The following is an 18,259-nucleotide window of genomic DNA, read 5'->3' as shown; positions in this document are numbered from 1 at the left end:
CCTGGGCTTTGGGCCACCCCTGGGGGGCTCGCGGACCCCAAAGCGGGCCTGAGGAGCAAACCGCTGGGCCACAAACACCAGCAAACAATGACAGCAAATGACAGCCGTCACCAGCTGCTGAGCTGAGACCTGGAGCCTGGCACCTCCCGCCTCCTGACTGTGGCGACGGGGGTGGGCAGCGTGTCTCCACTCTGTGGCCTCGGGCCGGCACCGGGGGTCTGCAAGGGTCCGCCCAGCTCGACGCAGGCTCGTGCAGGGAGGAGAGGTAAACAGACCCCCCCCCCACTGCCCGGGGGGCTCCAGCCCACCCATGGGGACGGAACCTCATCCCAAGACGGCAGAGAGCAAAGTGCTGCCCTGTGGGGCCCCCAGCGTGGGGGGGGCGGGGGAAGGGCAGACGTGGGGCGCCCAGAGGAGGACAGAGCACCATGAAAGCAGCCCTGAGAAACCAGGAGGATGGGGGCTGGCTGAGGAGGGGCCTGGACACCCCGGGCTGGGGGTCAGGGCAGATGGGTGTGTCCTGGGTCCTAGCAGTGGGGAGGAGTGGGCCCCAGACCCGGGCGGCTGCCCCAAGTAGACACTTGACAGACCGTGGCCGATGGGGAGGCCCCTCCTGTCCCGGGCCGGCCTGGATCCTGACCCCCAGCCGGTCAGCCTGGGCTTGGGGTTCAGCTCGAGTCTGAGTCTGGCGCGCCTGCACCTTCAGGTCCCCACGAGGCCCTCATGGGCTTCAGCAAGACTGTGGGTGCCACACCCAATGCCAGGCCTGGCACGCTGCAGATGGCCTGTATGGAAAGGCCCAGAACTCGGACTGTCAGAGGCCGCTGTAGGGCTGGGCCAGTGCCCCTGGCTCTCAGCTCTCCCCCGGCCTCAGACCAGACAGCCAACTGTGACCCAGCACCCGGCCAGGGCACCCTGTTCCTTCAGGAGAGCCCCCAATCAAAGGCCAAGGCTGGATTTTCATTGCATCTTTATTCCGTGTTTCGCACATTGTATTCCAGACAGAACAGCCTCTAATCACTTCAGACGGATTGGCTCCGGTTCCGAGGACCCCGTCAACACCCCTGCATTCAGTTCCAGGTTTACATACACATGGAGACACGCACAGAGCCTCACTGAACCACACAGATGCTTCCTACCTGAAAAGTCAACTGCCTCCAGGGGACATCTTTTGTGTCCCCAGCATTTGGGCTGCACAGACTACCCGAGCCGCGGTGGGCAGTGCCCGGGGTCTAAGCAGGACGGGCCTTCGTGGAACTGGACGCCCGGCAGGAAAGCAGCAGCGGGCCACGGGGGCCTTGCGCGGGGAGGAACCCCTGATGCCAGGGTGGGGGGCAGGGACCGGCCAGTAGGGGTGCTCTCCGTCTGCTCTAAGGCAAGCAGGTCCCTCCACTGATTTGGGGGCTTCTGACAGTTGCACAGTATTTTGTGCTGATTTCCACGCACATGTAACGAGCCAAAAATAAGGAACGCACAGCATCACACACGTGCAACTGTGAACTTTGACCCTCGGCTGCACGGCCTCTGGGCAGCGACCTGGCACCTGAGCTGTGCCAAGATGGGTGGTGGCGGGGCTGCCCCGGGAGGGCTGGCAGGTGGTGGGAAGAGATGCCTGCGCGTGGATGAAAGTCTGGGGCAGAGGTCAGGAGCCTGTCCCGGGCTCAGGGCTCAGAGGCTGTGGCTGTGGCCTAGAGCTCCACGGGGGTGTCCACGTCACCACGGGCGACATGCCCGTGACAGGTGCTCTCTGGCCGGGGCGGGCAATGTGGGGGAAGCAGGACGAGCCCCGGCAGAGCCCAGGGCAGGGCGGGTCTGGCACCTTCTGCAGCTGGGCTTACGGCCCCAGTGACCAACACACAGCAGCAGCGATCAAGTCCACAACACACCCGGAGACGCAGCAAGCAGAGGGGCGCGGGCCACGTGGCCCCCGCGGTGTGGGTGCAGGTGCAGCAGCAGAGCCCTTCACGGCTCCGATCACAGAGCTGGAGCGTCTGGACCCACCTGTCCAGGTGGCCCAGGCGAGCGAGGCTGTGGCTGGTGGCTGAGCGTCCGCCCGACGCCCCGCACCACCCAGCGAAAGGGCTCCCGCCCGCGCAGGCTCCTCGACAGACCAGCCGGGGCGGTTCTCTGTTTCCAGAGGTCATGGATGGAAAGTAAGGCAATTTCTAGAGGCCGCACTCTGCTCCCAGCTGCTGCAGCCGGAGGCTCCCCAGCCTCGCCGTCTGCCTTCCAGCCACGTTTAGGCCAAGGGAGCAAGTACGCGGCAAAGTTAAAGTGACGAAGTTACAGAAATCCGCCTGCTGTCAGAGGCCTGGGAGAGCAGAGACTTCATAGGTTAGTGCAACGTTTCACTTGTGACTTTGTCTACGTTTTATTCTCTTTCACTCAACAGAACAGAATTTTTACATTTCCAGGTAGGTAAGGAGATGGCTGCCACCTCCCTCTGCCCCCGGCACCCGGACAGCAGGCCACTTGGAGAGGGTCTGCCTCTCAGGCCGCCCCGGCTGGGGGCTCCACGAGGTGGGCGTTTGGCAAGGATGCTCCAGGGTCGGGAGAGGGGGACGCCCGGCCCCTCTCTGGCCCCGCGTGGCCGGGACCCTCCCTGGCTCTCTTTGGTATCTCAGAAAACAGAGGCCGCCTGGCCCTCGCCAGGCCCTGGACCACGTCCCGGCCAGCCGCTCCAGCAAGGCCTCTCCTTGGCCGTGGCCTTCAGCCGGCCGGCAGTGGGGTGTGCTGCCCGGGGCGGGGAGGCCACGGCGGTGGGCCCGGGCTCATTTCTTGTAGTGATTGGGGGCGTCCGCGAAGACAAACTTGAGGCGGTAGGCCTCGGCCAGCAGCAGGCTGACGTCTTCGTCGCCCCAGTGGGCTGTGGGCAGGTTCTGGAGGAAGAGCAGCAGCTCCTGGGGGGAGAGAGACAGCCTGGGTCAGACGGGGCAGCCAGCTGTGTCGGGCAGGGGCCCCGCGGGAGGAGCCCTGAGGAAATGCACAGGGCCACGGCGGGGTGAGCCTGCGGGGCCGCCGAGCCCCCGAGAATCGTGTCCCCTCCCAGCTTGAGCCCGAGGGCCCCACGCCCTGTAGCCAGGAGGAAGCCCCCCGGGAGGCTCCCAGGCCTGCTGGGACGCGGAGGGCAGCGCCAGCACCGCGACACAGCCGGGCTGCACGCACGCCCCCGGCCTCCCGGCACTCTGGGGCCCAGGGCCATCTGGGCGGGGATGCCCAGCCGCGGGGGTACTCAGGGCTCAGACCCAGAAGCCAGGCCTGGGCTCAGGTGCTGGCTGTGCTGCCTCCCGGCTGGTGGACCAGCCGCTGACCACCTCGGGGCCCCGGGTTCCCCATCGAGACAAGGGCCCCAGCTCCCACTGGGGCCGCCAGTGCCTGGCGCTCGGCGATGCGGGGGCCTGTACCCGGCCTGCTGTCCTCACGACGCCCCCCCGCAGCGCACGTCCCTCTCCCCACTCCCCAGTGGAGAGCCACGCGTCAGGACGCTCTGCCAGTGCGGCTTCCCTGTTGCTGCTTTCCCTTCCTCGGTCCCATTTCCTTTTGCATTTTGGACACTTTCTGGGGGCCTTTAAATTGAATTCATGGCGCAAACTTCACCGGCAGAACGTCCCCGGGGATGTATCAACACCAATCTGCTGTCTTTCACCATTAGATGCAGCTTACACGGACGCCAGTCCAATTCTGAGCAGGTCGTAAATAAACACCTTTGATTTGATTTTTAATCCACTTCGCTTCATATTATCATGACCTCGCTACCTGCAAGGTGAGAAGCAATGCCCCCATTGCGGTAGCTCAGCAACTCTCCTGCACACTCAATTTCAGAATCTAATTTAGTCCCCCAGGTTCAGTGGACGGAGAGAGAATAGAAATGCCTGGTGGTCCGCAGCCTGCAATGTTAAAGAAGGAAAAATCTGTCCGGGTGACCTTTACGAGAGGCAGGGGACACAGCCAAACATGCCCTTAAATGCAGATATTTTTTTAAAAAGGCCTGTCTTATTTACGAGCTGGGCAGCGACACCTTCGACCTGGGAGCCACGGCACATCTATTAGCCACATCATTCGGGAAAAGGGCCATCGGTCACGATGCTGTCACTGGGTCACACCCCAGGGGACCCGCCAGCCCCTGCGATGGTGGCAGGGAGGGCCCGGTCCAGCAGCCCGCGAGGGCAATTCCGTTTTTAATCTTAACTTCTCTGTAAACAGTGCTGTGACCACGTCTGCAGAATAAAAGTTAAAGGAAGGTTTGCTCACAACACTGAGGTTGTGAGGAATCAAAGACAAGTCGCATCCCCGTGGTTCTTTTCTTCCCGTGTCCACGAGATGCCACCACGGCAACAAAGCCACGGCCCGGGGCATCCCACCCCCTCCATCGGCCTGTGTCACCGTGCCCTCCCATGCTGGCATGTGCTGTCCGCGGTGGCCGGGAGGGACCGTAGCGATGGTGCCGTCCCCGCTGCGCAGCCTGGAGGCCTGCTGTTCTCAGCCCCCAGCAAGGTCACGGTCACCCCGGAGTCTGGAGGCCCGCAGCACCCGGCCCCGCAGAGGGCAGCGGCCCCGAATCTCAGGTTGCCTGGGGTCTCGGTATGATGAGCGATTTGACTGTCCTCTGGGCACTCTGGATGTCACCTCGCGAGCGTGTGGATCGTGGCTGGTGGTCCCTTTTACCAGGCAGTCCCCTGCGGAGGCCCCGCCAACACCACCCCGGCCACAGGTAGCCCTGCAGGCGTTGTGGTGCGGCTGACGGCAGTGGGGGGAGCGAGGGGGCAGGGTGAAGGGCGGAGCCCTGAGCTGGGCTATTGCCGGGGACATCTTTTCCACAGAGTCCTTCCCGCTCTGACTTTCGCCTCTGGGTAGGTTCCAAGAGGTGAGCCTTCCAACGTTAAAGAGTGAATAATGTTTCCGGCTTTGGGGACTCCTTGCCAAAAGAGTTTCATTTTTCCAGAGACAGGAATCACGTTACCATCTGCAAAGTATGACTATCTCTATCTCTTTTGTCCCTCCCAGGAAGGACGAAATGGTGACACAGTGGCGTCCAGGAAGGTGGGCAGGGGTCCCCTCTCAGGACCCCACGTTCTCTGTCTGGTTGGCCCCTGTGAGGCCCCTGTGAGCCCAGCAGTAAGCCCACACACAGCCAGACACAGAGGAGCAGGTCCAAGCCCAGCGCACCCCCATCACGAGCCCACAGAACCCTGGAAGCACATCCTTGGTGTCATCACCGACGTCATGGGTGATCTGTCTCCTCTGTGACATCAACGGGTCCACGTGCCCCCATGTCCCCGACATGAAGCACACAGCACACGGTGCCGACCTGTGAACAGTCACTAGGGCACAGTCGGCTGAAGGTACGCACACTTGTAAAGGATGCTGAACGCGGGGCTCAAATCCAGCCCTGCACCACTCAGCCATGCCGGTCTCCTGGCTCTCTATGCCTCGGTTTCCTCATCTGTAAATGGGGACAGTAACGCGCCTCCCTCTCTGGGTTGTTAATTTGTGCCAGGATATAAAAAGCACAGGATGAGTGTCACCTGCTGCCGCTATCATTCAACTAGTTCAGTCACTGTTCGCGGCGGGGCTGATCGTCACGGCAGCAGTAGTGGCGTTTGTGCCGAATAAATTCCTGTGGGAAACGCCAGGGAGTTTGGCAAACAAGCTTAAGACGAAATGGAATCCTCCCCGGACAGCAGCTCAGAGGAGGCAGCGCCGGCATCTTGAGGAAGGAAAGACACCACACGTGTCGACCTACGGGCTGTGGCTAGGACCCCGACCGGGGAGCCGCATGGGACCCTTTTGAGGGAACTTGAAGGACTGCCTGTGGACTGGATCGTCCAATTCCGGCGTCTGCGGAATCATCAAAGGCACTGCGTGTCATCAAAACGGCCCCAAACAGTCCATTAAGGAAGAGCAGCTCTGGGTGCAAGGCAGACAGGTCCCCTCACTCCACCTGCCTCTGCGTCAGGGCACACGCGCCATCACATGGCCAGCTCTGCCCTCGGGGGCCAGGCAAAGGATCACGAGGCGAACAACGCTCAGCTCTGCGCAGGGGTCCGGCCAGGCGAGACTGGCTGGCGGCTCTCGACGCGGCCCCCCGTCTGTCCCCCCGCTATGGGGGTCTCGGAGGAGATGTGGGTAGATCACACTCCAGATCTCAGATACTTGGTCTGAACAAAAGTTTGCGAAATGTTCCTTAACTTTAATATCGATCACAGGTTGAAGGTAATGTTACAGATGTACTGGGTTAAATAAAATATGAATCTCACTGGTTTTCCCCTTTCTGTGAGGCTCCCAGAAGCTCTCCCTTGTGGCGGGCGCTCCTCTCCAGTGGACAATGCTGCTCTGATTACACCCAGCACAGCCCCCTGCTCCGGGGCAGCAGCCACGACGGTGCCGACCACACTCCCTTCTGCAAACCCTCAGGCACAGGACTCGCCCCAAGGCTCCAGGTCAAGGCCGGCTCCGCGCACGTGGGAGAGCACACCGAGGCCAGGAGTTTACAGCCTGGCCACGCGCAGAGACGAGTGAATTAATCATGACGGGGCTGAAGGCCCAGATGCGAACCCTGAGTATTTTCTCGCCTTAACTGAGAAGACGGAACAGCAAGCCCCGCGCTGACACGGGCAGGTGACAGGCCTGATTGGTTTAATTCACTTCTCCACCACGTTCCGGCAACTTGTGCAGCTCGGCCAGCAAACCTGCCGCGGAAGGGCGGCCCTGGGTGCCACGTGGGGGCGCCATGGGGACACGCAGGCTGGGGTGGGCAAGGCTGGGGCCTCGGGCATTTCTCCCACATCCTCAGCCTTCCAGGCGAGGAGCCGGAGGCGGGGGAGGCAGGAAGCCTGGCCCAGGGCCTGGGTGGCTCAGCGCCTGTGCAGCAGGCGGGTCTGTCCCCGCGAGTCTGGGCAACGTCAGAGCACAGGTGGCCGGGAACTCTGGAAGCCAAGGCTGCGTCTGCCGGGCGGGGACAGTGACAGGAGTGACCTCCAGGCTGGGAGGGTCCGAGGGGCAGTGACTCAGCCACGCTCAGTGCAGGAGTGGCCCTGTGGTCCATCATCTCCATGTCACCAACATGCCACTGACACCCGGCGGGCCCTGGGGGCGTCACCGCCTCAGAGGTGCCGGGCAGCTCCTGCCAGGGCTGTGCTGAGGACCTGAGTACCCAGCGCACACAAGTTTAGCAGGACCCCGGCACACGGGAACTGCCACCATGGCCGTCACCACCCTCGTCGTGGTTGTGGCCGTGGCCCCGGCTACCAGGACCTCAGACGACGAGAGTGGTGGTCACACAGAGCAGCCGGGGCTGGAATCTGTGTGGCACCTGCGTCCAGGCCTGCCCTTTGTGGGCGGATACGCTGGTCTGGGCCTGCGTGGCCAGCCTCCCACCCCCCTGCCCACCCAGGCGAGTCTCCTCCAAAGGTCAAAGGTCACGGTCCAGGCCCAAACCCAGTGCCCGGCAGCCGGTGCAAGGCCAGGTCATTTGTGTTCCTGCCTGTGCAGGGGCTGCTGGGGCTTGAATCCACATTCAACGTAAAATACCTGTTCTTGGTCAGTACATGTGTAAAAGGGAAGAAAAAAAGGAGCCGATATTAAATTACACTGAAGCGGGTTTGCGGCGACTGCCGGCAGCGCAGACAGCAGCGGGTTGCCGGGCAATTCTGATGGTCCGGGGGCTCTGGCCGGGCCTCCCTGGGCACCCCCGGGGGTGGGGGACAGGGCGGGCACGGCACCATGAGTCGGGAAGCTGGCGTGCGTCTGGCACATGGTCCTGGAGTCACGCGTGACCATCCAGTCCGCGGCTCTCTCCTTTCTACGCCTCCACCCACTGTCTGCTCCCTCAGCCAGGACCTTCCCGTCGGCGTAAGGAGACGGGACCCTGCACTGGGCCACACGACGGCGTCTGCAGGAACAGGCCGGGCTCTGTCCCCTGCGTGGCGACGGCTGCTACAGGCAAGGGCATGCTACAGGCAAGGACAAACATGAACCTCGGGGGTCACCACTCAGAGAAGGTCCCAGGGCCGTCCCTCGAGTCAGTGGTCAACCACGAGCTGCCCTGGGCCCAGAGTTCACTTTGTGCCAAGCACCAGGCTACACGCTGACCTTCCGACCAATCCCGGGGCTCCCCCACGCCCGTGTCTACGACCAATCCCAGGGCTCCCGCCCCCCCCCCCCCGTCTGTCCACCACCAATCCCAGGGCTTCCACACGCTCCACCTGGGAAAGAGGAATCTGGGACCCCAGGAATCTTATTGACCGCTCAGTTCACGCCTGGCGCTGGGAGGGCTGCTTCCCCCAGGGCTACCCTCCTGAGCCCTGAACCTGACCTCTGCAAGACCCTGCCTCTCTGAGAGGCCACATGCTCAGGGGGGACTTCCCCCCTCAAATGTGCCCCCCTGCTCTCCCCCCAACACTTAAAGGGACGCCTCCTTGGGACCCGGCAGCCCTGGGCTGGAGGTCAGACAGCCGAGGCTCTGACCTGGTCCTTCCTCCTAGAGCTGAGAGCTGACCAGAGGATAAGACCTCGGGAAGCCCCCTGGGTGGGCAGAAGGATTTGGGGGCGAACAGGGCTATGATGCTCCAAAGGCCCTGTCCCCCTCCACTGGCACCGCCCCCCCGCACCAGCCCCAGCCCCAGGAGGGCCCCAGAGGCCCTAGTATGAAAATTACCTATGAAAAGTTCACCCTTATTTCCCTTATTTTTAACCTATCACACTCGATGCCCTTTAGCCAGGAGATCAAAGAATACAGAACTCAACCTGACTCTCAGCAGACATGAAGGCGGCCCTGCAAAGGTCAGTCCACCCGGCTCGCTGCTCCTCCCAGGCAGATGCTCGCTCGGGCGCCCGACTCGCCACGTCCAATCCTGCATCCCCACCAGATTCGGACCACGGCGTCCAGGAAGACAGAGCCCCTGCTGTCTTGGGGGGTAGGGAGGGGGGGAGGCTCGGGTCCTAACACCTTCCGGGAGGGGCTGGGCAGCTGGAGGCCATCAGGGCCGTGCTGGGCGCCCTGGGGCTGCTTCCTGCCTCCCTCCCTCTCCCCTCCCTCCCAGATGGTCCTGTGACAGCTGATTCCTTTGACAATCCAGTTATTAGTTTGAAAATCTTGTCAAGTTCTGGACCAAACCAGGGCTAAAAATAGAAGGACGGTGACAGCCGGCTGGGATGGACGGCCAGCTGCCAGGCTGACCCCCTGGCTGGTGACAGCCCTCCAGAAGGTTGGATATGGAAGGTGACACCGCAGAGAGCGATCTTCTGAGGACCCTGGGAGGTGCGCTTTCCTTGCAATTAATTTCATATTTCTTTGCCAAAAAAGGAATTCTAAAGAGAAAACACCTTTGGGTACTGAAAACACAAGCTTGACACGAGTGCCCCAATGGAGCGAGCGCTGCGTTTCATACGCGGCTGAGAGGCGTTTGATCAGCACACAGAGGGTATTTAAAATCCTGGCACGGCAGTTACAGCCGGCTCCATCCCGCAGGGACCTCTCCGCTTCGTGGGCTGGAGGGCCGGGCGGCTGGTCGCAGACGGGGTGCGATGGAGAGATGGAGATGCTGTCCATGGAGGGCCCTCGAGAACGCCCGGTCGGGAAGGACGCCCACTTACGGGGGTAAGGCCCCAGGCCCGTGTTTATCTACACGCAGCAGAGATGCCCCTTCCAAGCGTGCAGAGGGAAGGCGCCGTGCAGAAGGCTCGGGAGCCTGGAGGTGGCGCCGTTACCCCCCCCCCCGCCCCGCCCACCGCCCGAGAAATCAGAGGAGGGGGTCACGGGACAGAGGCGGGGGTGGGGGTGGGGGAACTGCTGCAGGCTGCCGTCTGAACCCGCCCCCCTGCCCCGGGGGTGCTGCCTGCACAGGCTGGCGGGCAGCTCCCACAGCCTCCCACGTCCCCGGGGGCTACCCTGCCAGGCTCTGGGGCAGGGACGGCGTCAGCCCAGCGGTGCCAGCCCATGTGGCTCCCCACACGTGGCCCTCTCCCCATGTCCAGTGTCCCCCCAGTGCCGGTCTTCCCTATTGACCACCCCTTCCTGAAACCCCCTTGCCCCACCTTGCCTGCAGTTCACTGCCCATCCCCCTGGCCATCCTGCCAGTCTCCTTGGTGAACCCTCCCCCTGCCAGGCGTCTCAGGGTCGGGGGCCGCCCTCCCTGGAGCCAGGGTCACCCGCACCCGTGTCCCCACCCCCAGCTGTCCCTGAACCCCGTCCTTGCATGTCCTGTGCCTGCCTGCACCCCTCTGCACTTGTATGCCGCTTGCCATCACACGACCATGTAAGGGCTCCCAAACTAAACATGTCCCCTCCCTCCCCCTCCCTCCCCCTCCCTCCCCCTCCCTCCACAGACGGGGGCACGTAGCCCGCACACACGGTGCGCTCGCCACAGCAGTAAGACCCCTGCTCCCAGGACCGAGCCCTCCCTCCCGGGTCCAGCCCACCCCGGCTCCCCGGGCCCTTCCGCCCTGCCTCGCTCGCACCCCAGCCCAGCCCACCACCACCCTCTGGTGGATGACCGCGGGGCCCCCTGGTTTCCCAGCCCACCCCAAATCCATCACCAGCACGGCCACAACACCGGCTTCGTCTTAAAAAGGAAAACCGTCCCCCAGCGACCCTGCTCTCCACAAGCCACCGAACAGCTGGCACTGGTGCTGGCCCTACAGCCCAGACCCGCAGGCTGGGGTCCTTGCAGCTTGGCTCTGGTCGGCTCCAAGCCCACCCAGGCCGCTCTCCCCTTGAGAGACACCAACATTCAGCTCCTCCTCCAAGGGTGTCCCCTGGCACGTCCCACGACCGTCAGGTCCCGCGTGCACCCCGAGAGCCCATCCCCGGCCACCCGAACTGAGCGCCGAGATGTGCTGTGGGCCGGCCCAGGGCCCCTGGGGGACGGCGGGGGCATCTTCCTTCCCAAGAAAGGCCCTAAAGGAGACACTTATCTCCAGGGTCTGCTGCAGATGGGACTCCCGCACTCCTCAGGGGAAGATAACAGAGCCCCGGGCTCTGGAGCAGGGCGCCCTCCAGTGGCCGGCACGCAGTCACAGCTGGCAGATGGCCGAGGAGACAGGAAAAGGCCACCCGGCCGGCCGGACAGGGGACAACAGGGTCCCATGAGGTGGGCTGCCTCAGGGCCAGGCTGATGGGGACGCTCGGGGCCCTGACCACTCTTCAGACTGCCCCGAAACAGCCAGGGGGCCCAGGAGCCCCGGGGCTGGCCAGTGGAGACACTGCTCCTTCCTTCTGCAAGTGGCTGAGCTCAGAGAGACAGACCGCTGGGAAAGCCACCACACAGTGGCCTTATGGCTCCCACGAGCTCAGGGTCCTCCTCAACCCCAGGGAGGTGGGGGTCTTCCAGGAAGGCCACCAGGGACCACCAAGACCTCCAGGCACAACACCCTGGTGAACTCGCCCAGTCCCCAGGAAGGCTCTCAGCCCAGATGACAGCTGAGACACGAGACTTTCGCCCACCGGGGAGAAAGGCGGCCAGCAGGGCCACAGCTGGACCCATGGAACCAGGATGTTCCACGACAGTGAGCCACACGCGCAGAGGCTGCACCCGGACCGCTGGTGGTACCGACTTGCAGCAGAGCTGGTTTCACAGACTCACCAGCAAAATGATATTTTCGTTGTCATACACATTGTAAAACTGATTAATTTTCCCAAGCTGTTCAAGTATGTTCTCACATTGATTTTCCCGCTGCCTGGGAGGCCGGGAGGGAAAACGCGCAGCGTGTCTCGGCCCGCAAGGCCCGCTTTCATGCCAGCGTGTGCTGGGGCCACCCTGTGAGATGTGGGGAAAGCGCCCAGGACCACGGGGGCGTGAGAGCACCGCGCGTGCATACAATCGCCTCTGAGGGTGGCAAGTGGACTCAAAGCCACTCAGGCCCTCCTGGTGGGCTCCTGGGAGGAGCCTGGAGGCACGAAAGGGGCATTTTACATGGATAACAGCCCTTTGCCAGACACGTTTTGCAAATATTTCCGCCCACTCTGTGCTCTGTCTTCTCACGCCCTTGACACTGTCCTTCACAGAGCAGAAGATTTCATTTGAGTAAGCCCAGCTTACCAGGATCGCGTCTTTGGTGTTGCAGCTAAAAAGGCATCACCGTGTCCACGGCCACCCAGGTTGTCTCCTAGGTCGACTTCCAGCAGCTTCGTAAGTTCTGCGTCTCAAATGTGGGTCTGTGATCCACGCTGGGTTCATCTAGCGAAGGTGGCAGGTCCGTGTCTGGACTCAGTTTTCTGCACGGGGATGGCCTGCTGTCCCAGCCCCACGTGCTAAGAGGCCACCTCTGCTCCGTTGTGTTGCCTTTGCCCTCGTCCGAGGCCCGCTGACTCCGTTTCCGGGCTATTTCCGGGCTCTCTGTTGCGTCCCAGTGGTCTACGTGTCTCTTCTTCTGCCACACACCCTGCGACCACACCCTCCCTCACCTGGCCTTTGAACACGCTTTGCTGAAACCCTTTGGGGAGTTTGGGTTTGGGGAGTTGTTCTGAGCACGAGCCACCCGTTTTCGCTGTGTGGCCCTGAAATAAACCTCTCTTCGCTCCAAACGCCGACGTCTCGGTTTGTCTGGCCTCACTGCGCGTCGGGCACACGAACATGCGTCGCATAACACCTTGACGTCTGCAGCCTCACAGTCCATGGGGATGCTGGGCAGCATCAGCCTCCATCTTTGCTCTTTGCCAATATTGTCTGGGCCATCTGGGTCTTCTGCCTCCTTCCTACGAGCTTTAGAATCAGTTTGCCAACAATCCGATAACTTGCTGAGACGTTTATAGACTTTTGAAACTTTGAACAAGTGAATTCACAGCGACCTGGGGCAGGTGAGGGCCTCCCTGCTAGGTATCCCCCGGCTCCCTGGCTCAGGCCTGTGTGAAGGGCCCAGCCGTCATCTGGTGGCGTCAGCGACGACTCTGGCCCCTCGGCAGACGGACCACACCTCCCCAGCCCGCCCGAGCCGCCCTTCGGCAGGGGGCGTGAGTGGAGGCTCTGGGGCCAGGCCGCCCGTGCCATCCGCCAGCGCTGCCCTCGCTAGGGGGGGTGAGCTGGGTGCCTCACCTGGCCCAGCTGTAAATGGGACGACGACAGCGCTGACCTTGTGGTGCTGCTGGGAGAACGGGGCAAATGCACAGAGCTCAAGGCTGGTGTGCGCCTACCATGTCCGCGCCCCTTCCCCCGCAGTTCCCGTACAGCCCCCGTCTACACAGCAGGGCTTCGGCTGCACCAAATGCTCTGATCCCGACTCCGAGGCCCAGGATCTCAGCCACTGAAGTCGTGTCTGGGCACCTGCACGCGTCCCGCTGCAGTGACCCGTGCACTCCAGAGTCCGCAGGAGCTGAGCGTGTAGGGGCCCGTGTGCCGGTCGGGCCACGTCCACGGGACCAAGAAGGAGGTCCCGAGGAAGGGCACTGGCCGGTGGGCACGAGGCTCCCCTGCACCTGCGGCTCACCTTCCTGGGGGCCCCTCCCGGCTGCCATCACCTCCTGAGCCCCCCAGCGGTGCCTGGAAGGTGGGGCTGGTGGGCCCTGGGTGAGCAGAAGCTGCCTTACTCTGCCCTTCACCCCCCACTTGCCTTTATGCTGCAGGAGAAAGGGCCTTTTCCCCTCGGGAGAAGGGGAAAGAACCTTCTGGGATAAGTAGACAAACTCTGGGAGAGGAACTCTGGGGTCACAGACGTCCCCTTACAGCTCACTTACAATGTGCAGCTCCACCGAGGGCCTCCGGCAGCCCTGGTGCAAGGCTCTGACCTCGGCTCAGGAAGGCTGCGGGGAGGGGGAGGGACGGGGATTTGGGTGGTTCGGGCTCTTTTTCTACAAAAGAAGCCAAAGGCAGCGATATTTTAGAACACCCTTACCCTGAGTGCTGGCGGAAGGTTTGCGCCTCCCATCCCTCCAAGTACACGATGCCCTGAGACCCTCCGTCCAGGGGCATCTGGCCTGACCAGGAGTGATGGGGCACTCCGACTAAAGGGCTGCCTCTGGCGGGAGGCCAGGGACCCCCGTGGAGCAGGACACACGTGAAAGGAGGAGGACGCGTCGGGGCAGTGAGCCGCGAGGCTCTCCCGTGTCTCCTGGATGCCGAGGCCCCCATGCCTCCTCCCTGGTCTCTGCCGGGCCCCAGGGACTGAGCCCTGGGCAGGTTCCTCCAGCCAGGGCCCTTCCTGCGTGTGCAGGCCCAGAACGCGCAGCAGAGAGCACGCGGGGCCGAGGGGAGCCTGAGGACAGGGCGGCAGGGAAGGGACCCAGGCTCCCCAGGCCCAGCTCTGTGATTCAAGCCCCTGCTTCCCAGACACTGGGCGCTGCGTAAACATCCCTCCAGGGGGACACCATCCACTGAGCTACAGGACAAGTGCCCCGACGGTGAGGTTTAAAATGCAAGCTTCTTCCTGGAAACTGTTCAAAACTAATGAACTAGCTGCATGGCAGGGCTTCTACCTCCTGATTCCAGTGAGACCCGGGCTGTAAATCGCCTGGCGTGAGGACACTTTCCTTTTGTTTTCAGGAACCTTAAAGGATCACCGTCAAGTACTCTGGACCTGAGATTTACGGACTTTTAGAGGCAAAAGTGTCTCTTCAGTCTTCATCAATTCAGAACGGTGTTTAAAGAGGAGATTCTCCTCCGCCCCCTACCCTCATCTGCTCCGCCAAGGGTCTCAGCGACAAAAGGGACACCGCTGGGCTGAAGCTGGGACTGGGGGTGAGGAAAGAGCTGGCTCCCAGGTCCTGATCCACTGGCATGGCCCCTCCCCGGGAGACAGAGGCAGGATTTCCAGGAGAGGCCCTCCCGGAGGCCAAGGCTTCGGTTCGGGTGTTCTCTTTCCAGAGCCACATTCTGGGGAGGTGTGTGGTTCCTTATGCTGTCTCCACAGCGCGGTCACCCTCAGGGCCTTTATATGATTTTACCATATGACTCAGTTCCTTGAGGGCAAAGGCTCGGACAGACCAGGCCCAGCAGCCTCTGGAACTTCACCATACTCGACTGAGAGCAGCAGGGCATGTGTCCAAGTAAATGTTGAGTGGAGGGAAGGTGGGCAGGTGGGCAGGTGGATGGATGGATGGGCGGGTGGGTGAGTGGATGGATGGATCAATGGGTGGGTGGATGGGTGGGTAGATGGGTGGGTGGATGGGTGGGTAGATGGGTGGGTGGGTGGGTGTATGCATGGGTGGATGGATAGATAGGTGGATGGATGGATGGATGGGTGGGCGGATGGGTGGGTGGGTGGATGGATGGATGGATGGATGGGTGGGCGGATGGGTGGGTGGATGGATGCAGGGGCAGGTAGGAGGATGGACAGATAAAATAATAAACAAAACAACGTCTGGGATGGTCCTGAAAGTAGGCTGTGGCTCTAACCCTCCCACTGGAAGCCAGCTAGTCCCGTGAGCAGCCAACCTCAGCCTGAGCCTGTGGGGCCACGGCTACACCAGATTCCGTACGTGCTCCCAGCGCCTGGCAGAGGGCCCAGCACACGGGAGGCTTATGTTCCATTAGCACCATTACTGATGAAACTGATGCATAAGAACGCGAACACGTTCTGTGCCAGATACCATTTCATAGCGCAGAAATCTCAGTCACATCCATGCTTTATCCAGATACCATTTCACAGAGCAGAAATCTCAGTCACATCCATGTTTTATCCAGATACCATTTCATAGCGCAGAAATCTCAGTCACATCCATGCTTTATCCAGATACCATTTCATAGCGCAGAAATCTCAGTCACATCCATGCTTTATCCAGATAAGCATTTCATAGCGCAGAAATCTCAGTCACATCCATGCTTTATCCAGATACCATTTCATAGCGCAGAAATCTCAGTCACATCCATGTTTTATCCAGATACCATTTCATAGCGCAGGAATCTCAGTCACATCCATGCTTTATCCAGATACCATTTCATAGCGCAGAGATCTCGGTCACATCCATGCTTTATCCAGATACCATTTCATAGCGCAGAGATCTCGGTCACATCCATGCTTTATCCAGATACCATTTCATAGCGCAGAGATCTCAGTCACGTTCATGTTTTATCCAGATACCATTTCATAGCGCAGAAATCTCAGTCACATTCATGCTTTATCCAGTGAGTGCTACTTGGGAACTAGTGCAATCTGACACATAAACTGTAATCTTTAAACTAAGATATTAGCCAAGTCGATCCCTTCCCTTCCTTTCCTGCCTCCCTCCCTCCCTCCCCAGGAAAACGCAGCACAAAAAAACAATCCAATACTAAATACTAATCCTAATCCAATCCTAATCCAATCCCCAGTGCTAAACATGGCCAACAAAGGAAAACCTGCACCTTGAGAGAGGCGTTTGGCACAAATGTCTCAGCCCCGTTTCTTCTCGCAGAATCGTGCTGCCTGCGATTGGGCAGGCGGGTTGGGGTGTGGCTGGGAGCCCAGGTATGGAGTTGGATTGCCCTGGGGTCTGATCAGCTGTGTGACCCTGGGTGGTCCATCTCTGAACCCCAGATGTAGGGACAACCCCAGCCTCTGGCAGAGCTCTTTCAAGGATTAGAATGTTACCTATAGAGAGCACAGTGAGCTCTGCAAAAGACACACAGAACATGGGGCAGCTCCTGGGAGGACTGGGATCTGGACCTCCCACTTGGGAGGGCAGGACGGTGAGGACAGGTGACCCGATCAAGGCCCTAACCCCGGGCGTGGAGTCTGAATCCCAGGCCCCTCCAGCTAGCGCCCACTCAGGGCCGCCTGTTGGCAGGCAGTTGGGACAGGCATGTTTTTTTGGTGGTGGTGGCGGGGGGGGGCGGGGGGGAGTCGAGTTCTCATAGGACCGACGCACCACCTCGGCACCAAGAACCACGTGGCAAGTGGCCCGCCACCAGCCCAGGCCCAGAGCAGCAACACTGAAGCGTCCAGGACCACCCCCAGGGCCACCATGTCCGGCTGCCGGGCTGCAGGTGGAGGGCAGGCCGGGCAGGGGCAGCTCCCCAGGGCCTGGCCGGCTGCCACACCAGGGAAGCTTCCAGGTAAACAGCCCGCTTCCTGAACCGCCCCCCGTGACCCGGGAGACCCAGCTGGGGTGGGTCTCCCGGGTCCCACCAGGAAAGAAGCGACAGTTCCACACACACACTCAGCGCCTGTGCGATCTGATTATTTCCACTGATTTCTAAATACATGCAGCTCAACTTCTGCTCAAAATCATGTCACTGCTCCCAAGGAGGAGGAATCGCCTCAAGAGTCGCTGGGCTTCACTGGGGGCGCTGTGGCCGCTTCTCCTGCTCTGTCTCCAGCGTGACAGAGGCGTCACCTAACAATGCAGGGGAGTGCGTGCAGAATCAGACTGGTACTTAAGAGTGCGACTCTAACCAAGGGCAACCACGTCACAGGAGGCGTCACATTGTTTGACTCTGCGACAGGTTCACAGGCTGGCGTGCACGTCCCAGCAAGAATGAGGTTATTCCAACGGGATTATTTGGAAACATAAACCCAGCACTGGGGGCTCCCCTGGTGGCGCAGTGGTTAAGAATCTGCCTGCCAGTGCAGGGGACATGGGTTTGATCCCTGGTCCGGGAAGATCCCACATGCTGTGGAGCAACTAAGCCCGTGCGCCACAGCTACTGAGCCTGTGCTCTAGAGCCTGCGAGCCACAACTACTGAGCCCGCAAGCCACAACTACTGAGCCTGTGTGCCGCAACTACTGAGCCTGTGTGCCGCAACTACTGAGCCCACAGGCCTAGAGTCCAGTGCTCTGCAACAAGAAAAGCCACCGCAATGAGAAACCCGTGCACAGCAACGAAGAGTAGCCCCTGCTTGCCGCAACTAGAGAAAGCCTGAGCGCAGCAACGAAGACCCAACACAGCCAAAAATAAAAATAAATTAAATTAAAAACAAAAACAAAACCAGCACCAAGAGCCAAGCCTCTCCCCCGCAGCAACGCCTGAGTACAAACGTGCACGTCGGCTACGGCAGCACCAGTGCAGGCCCACGGCAAGCACTGACCCCCGGACAGGAAGTGGCCGAGAGCAGATGAGGGAGTCTGCAGACAGGGGCTGGCCCGTCGCCCTGAGACCCCTGGGGAAGGTGGCTTCACACCTGTCCCCATGGGTCACCCTCCGCACGGCCCCTATCGGGACCCCGTGGGAGCACAGTATCAAAGCTCCTTGTGGAGAACAAGAAGGGTGGCAACCCCGCTATGACAGCGAGGAAGGAGCTGGGGTCCTCTAGGGCACCTCAGTGCCTGGGCGACGTGGGTCCCGGGCGCGTACCCCGGATAGGGTGTGTGGGACGTGTGGCCGCACGTGGTACCACGCCAGTGCCAACT

General features: G+C 61.3%; 1 protein-coding gene across 1 annotated transcript in view; it reads right to left on the bottom strand.

Moving 5' to 3' along the window:
• Positions 1-2,345: 2,345 nt before the first annotated feature.
• The window catches only part of TBC1D22A (TBC1 domain family member 22A), a 313,594-nt gene continuing 297,680 nt past the window's right edge, over positions 2,346-18,259 (bottom strand). The window contains exon 13 of the mRNA XM_027108023.1: positions 2,346-2,900. Coding sequence (XP_026963824.1) covers positions 2,772-2,900 — 129 coding nt within the window. The 3' untranslated portion in view covers positions 2,346-2,771. The remainder of the gene's footprint in view (positions 2,901-18,259) is intronic.

The sequence above is a fragment of the Aethalodelphis obliquidens genome, unplaced genomic scaffold (genome assembly GCF_003676395.1).
Source record: "Aethalodelphis obliquidens isolate GAN/ISIS:26980383/991018 unplaced genomic scaffold, ASM367639v1 scaffold8, whole genome shotgun sequence".
In the NCBI taxonomy this organism is placed as follows: domain Eukaryota; kingdom Metazoa; phylum Chordata; class Mammalia; order Artiodactyla; family Delphinidae; genus Aethalodelphis; species Aethalodelphis obliquidens.
Note: the sequence above shows the minus strand (reverse complement) of the source record. Positions and strands in the feature narration are given on the sequence as shown.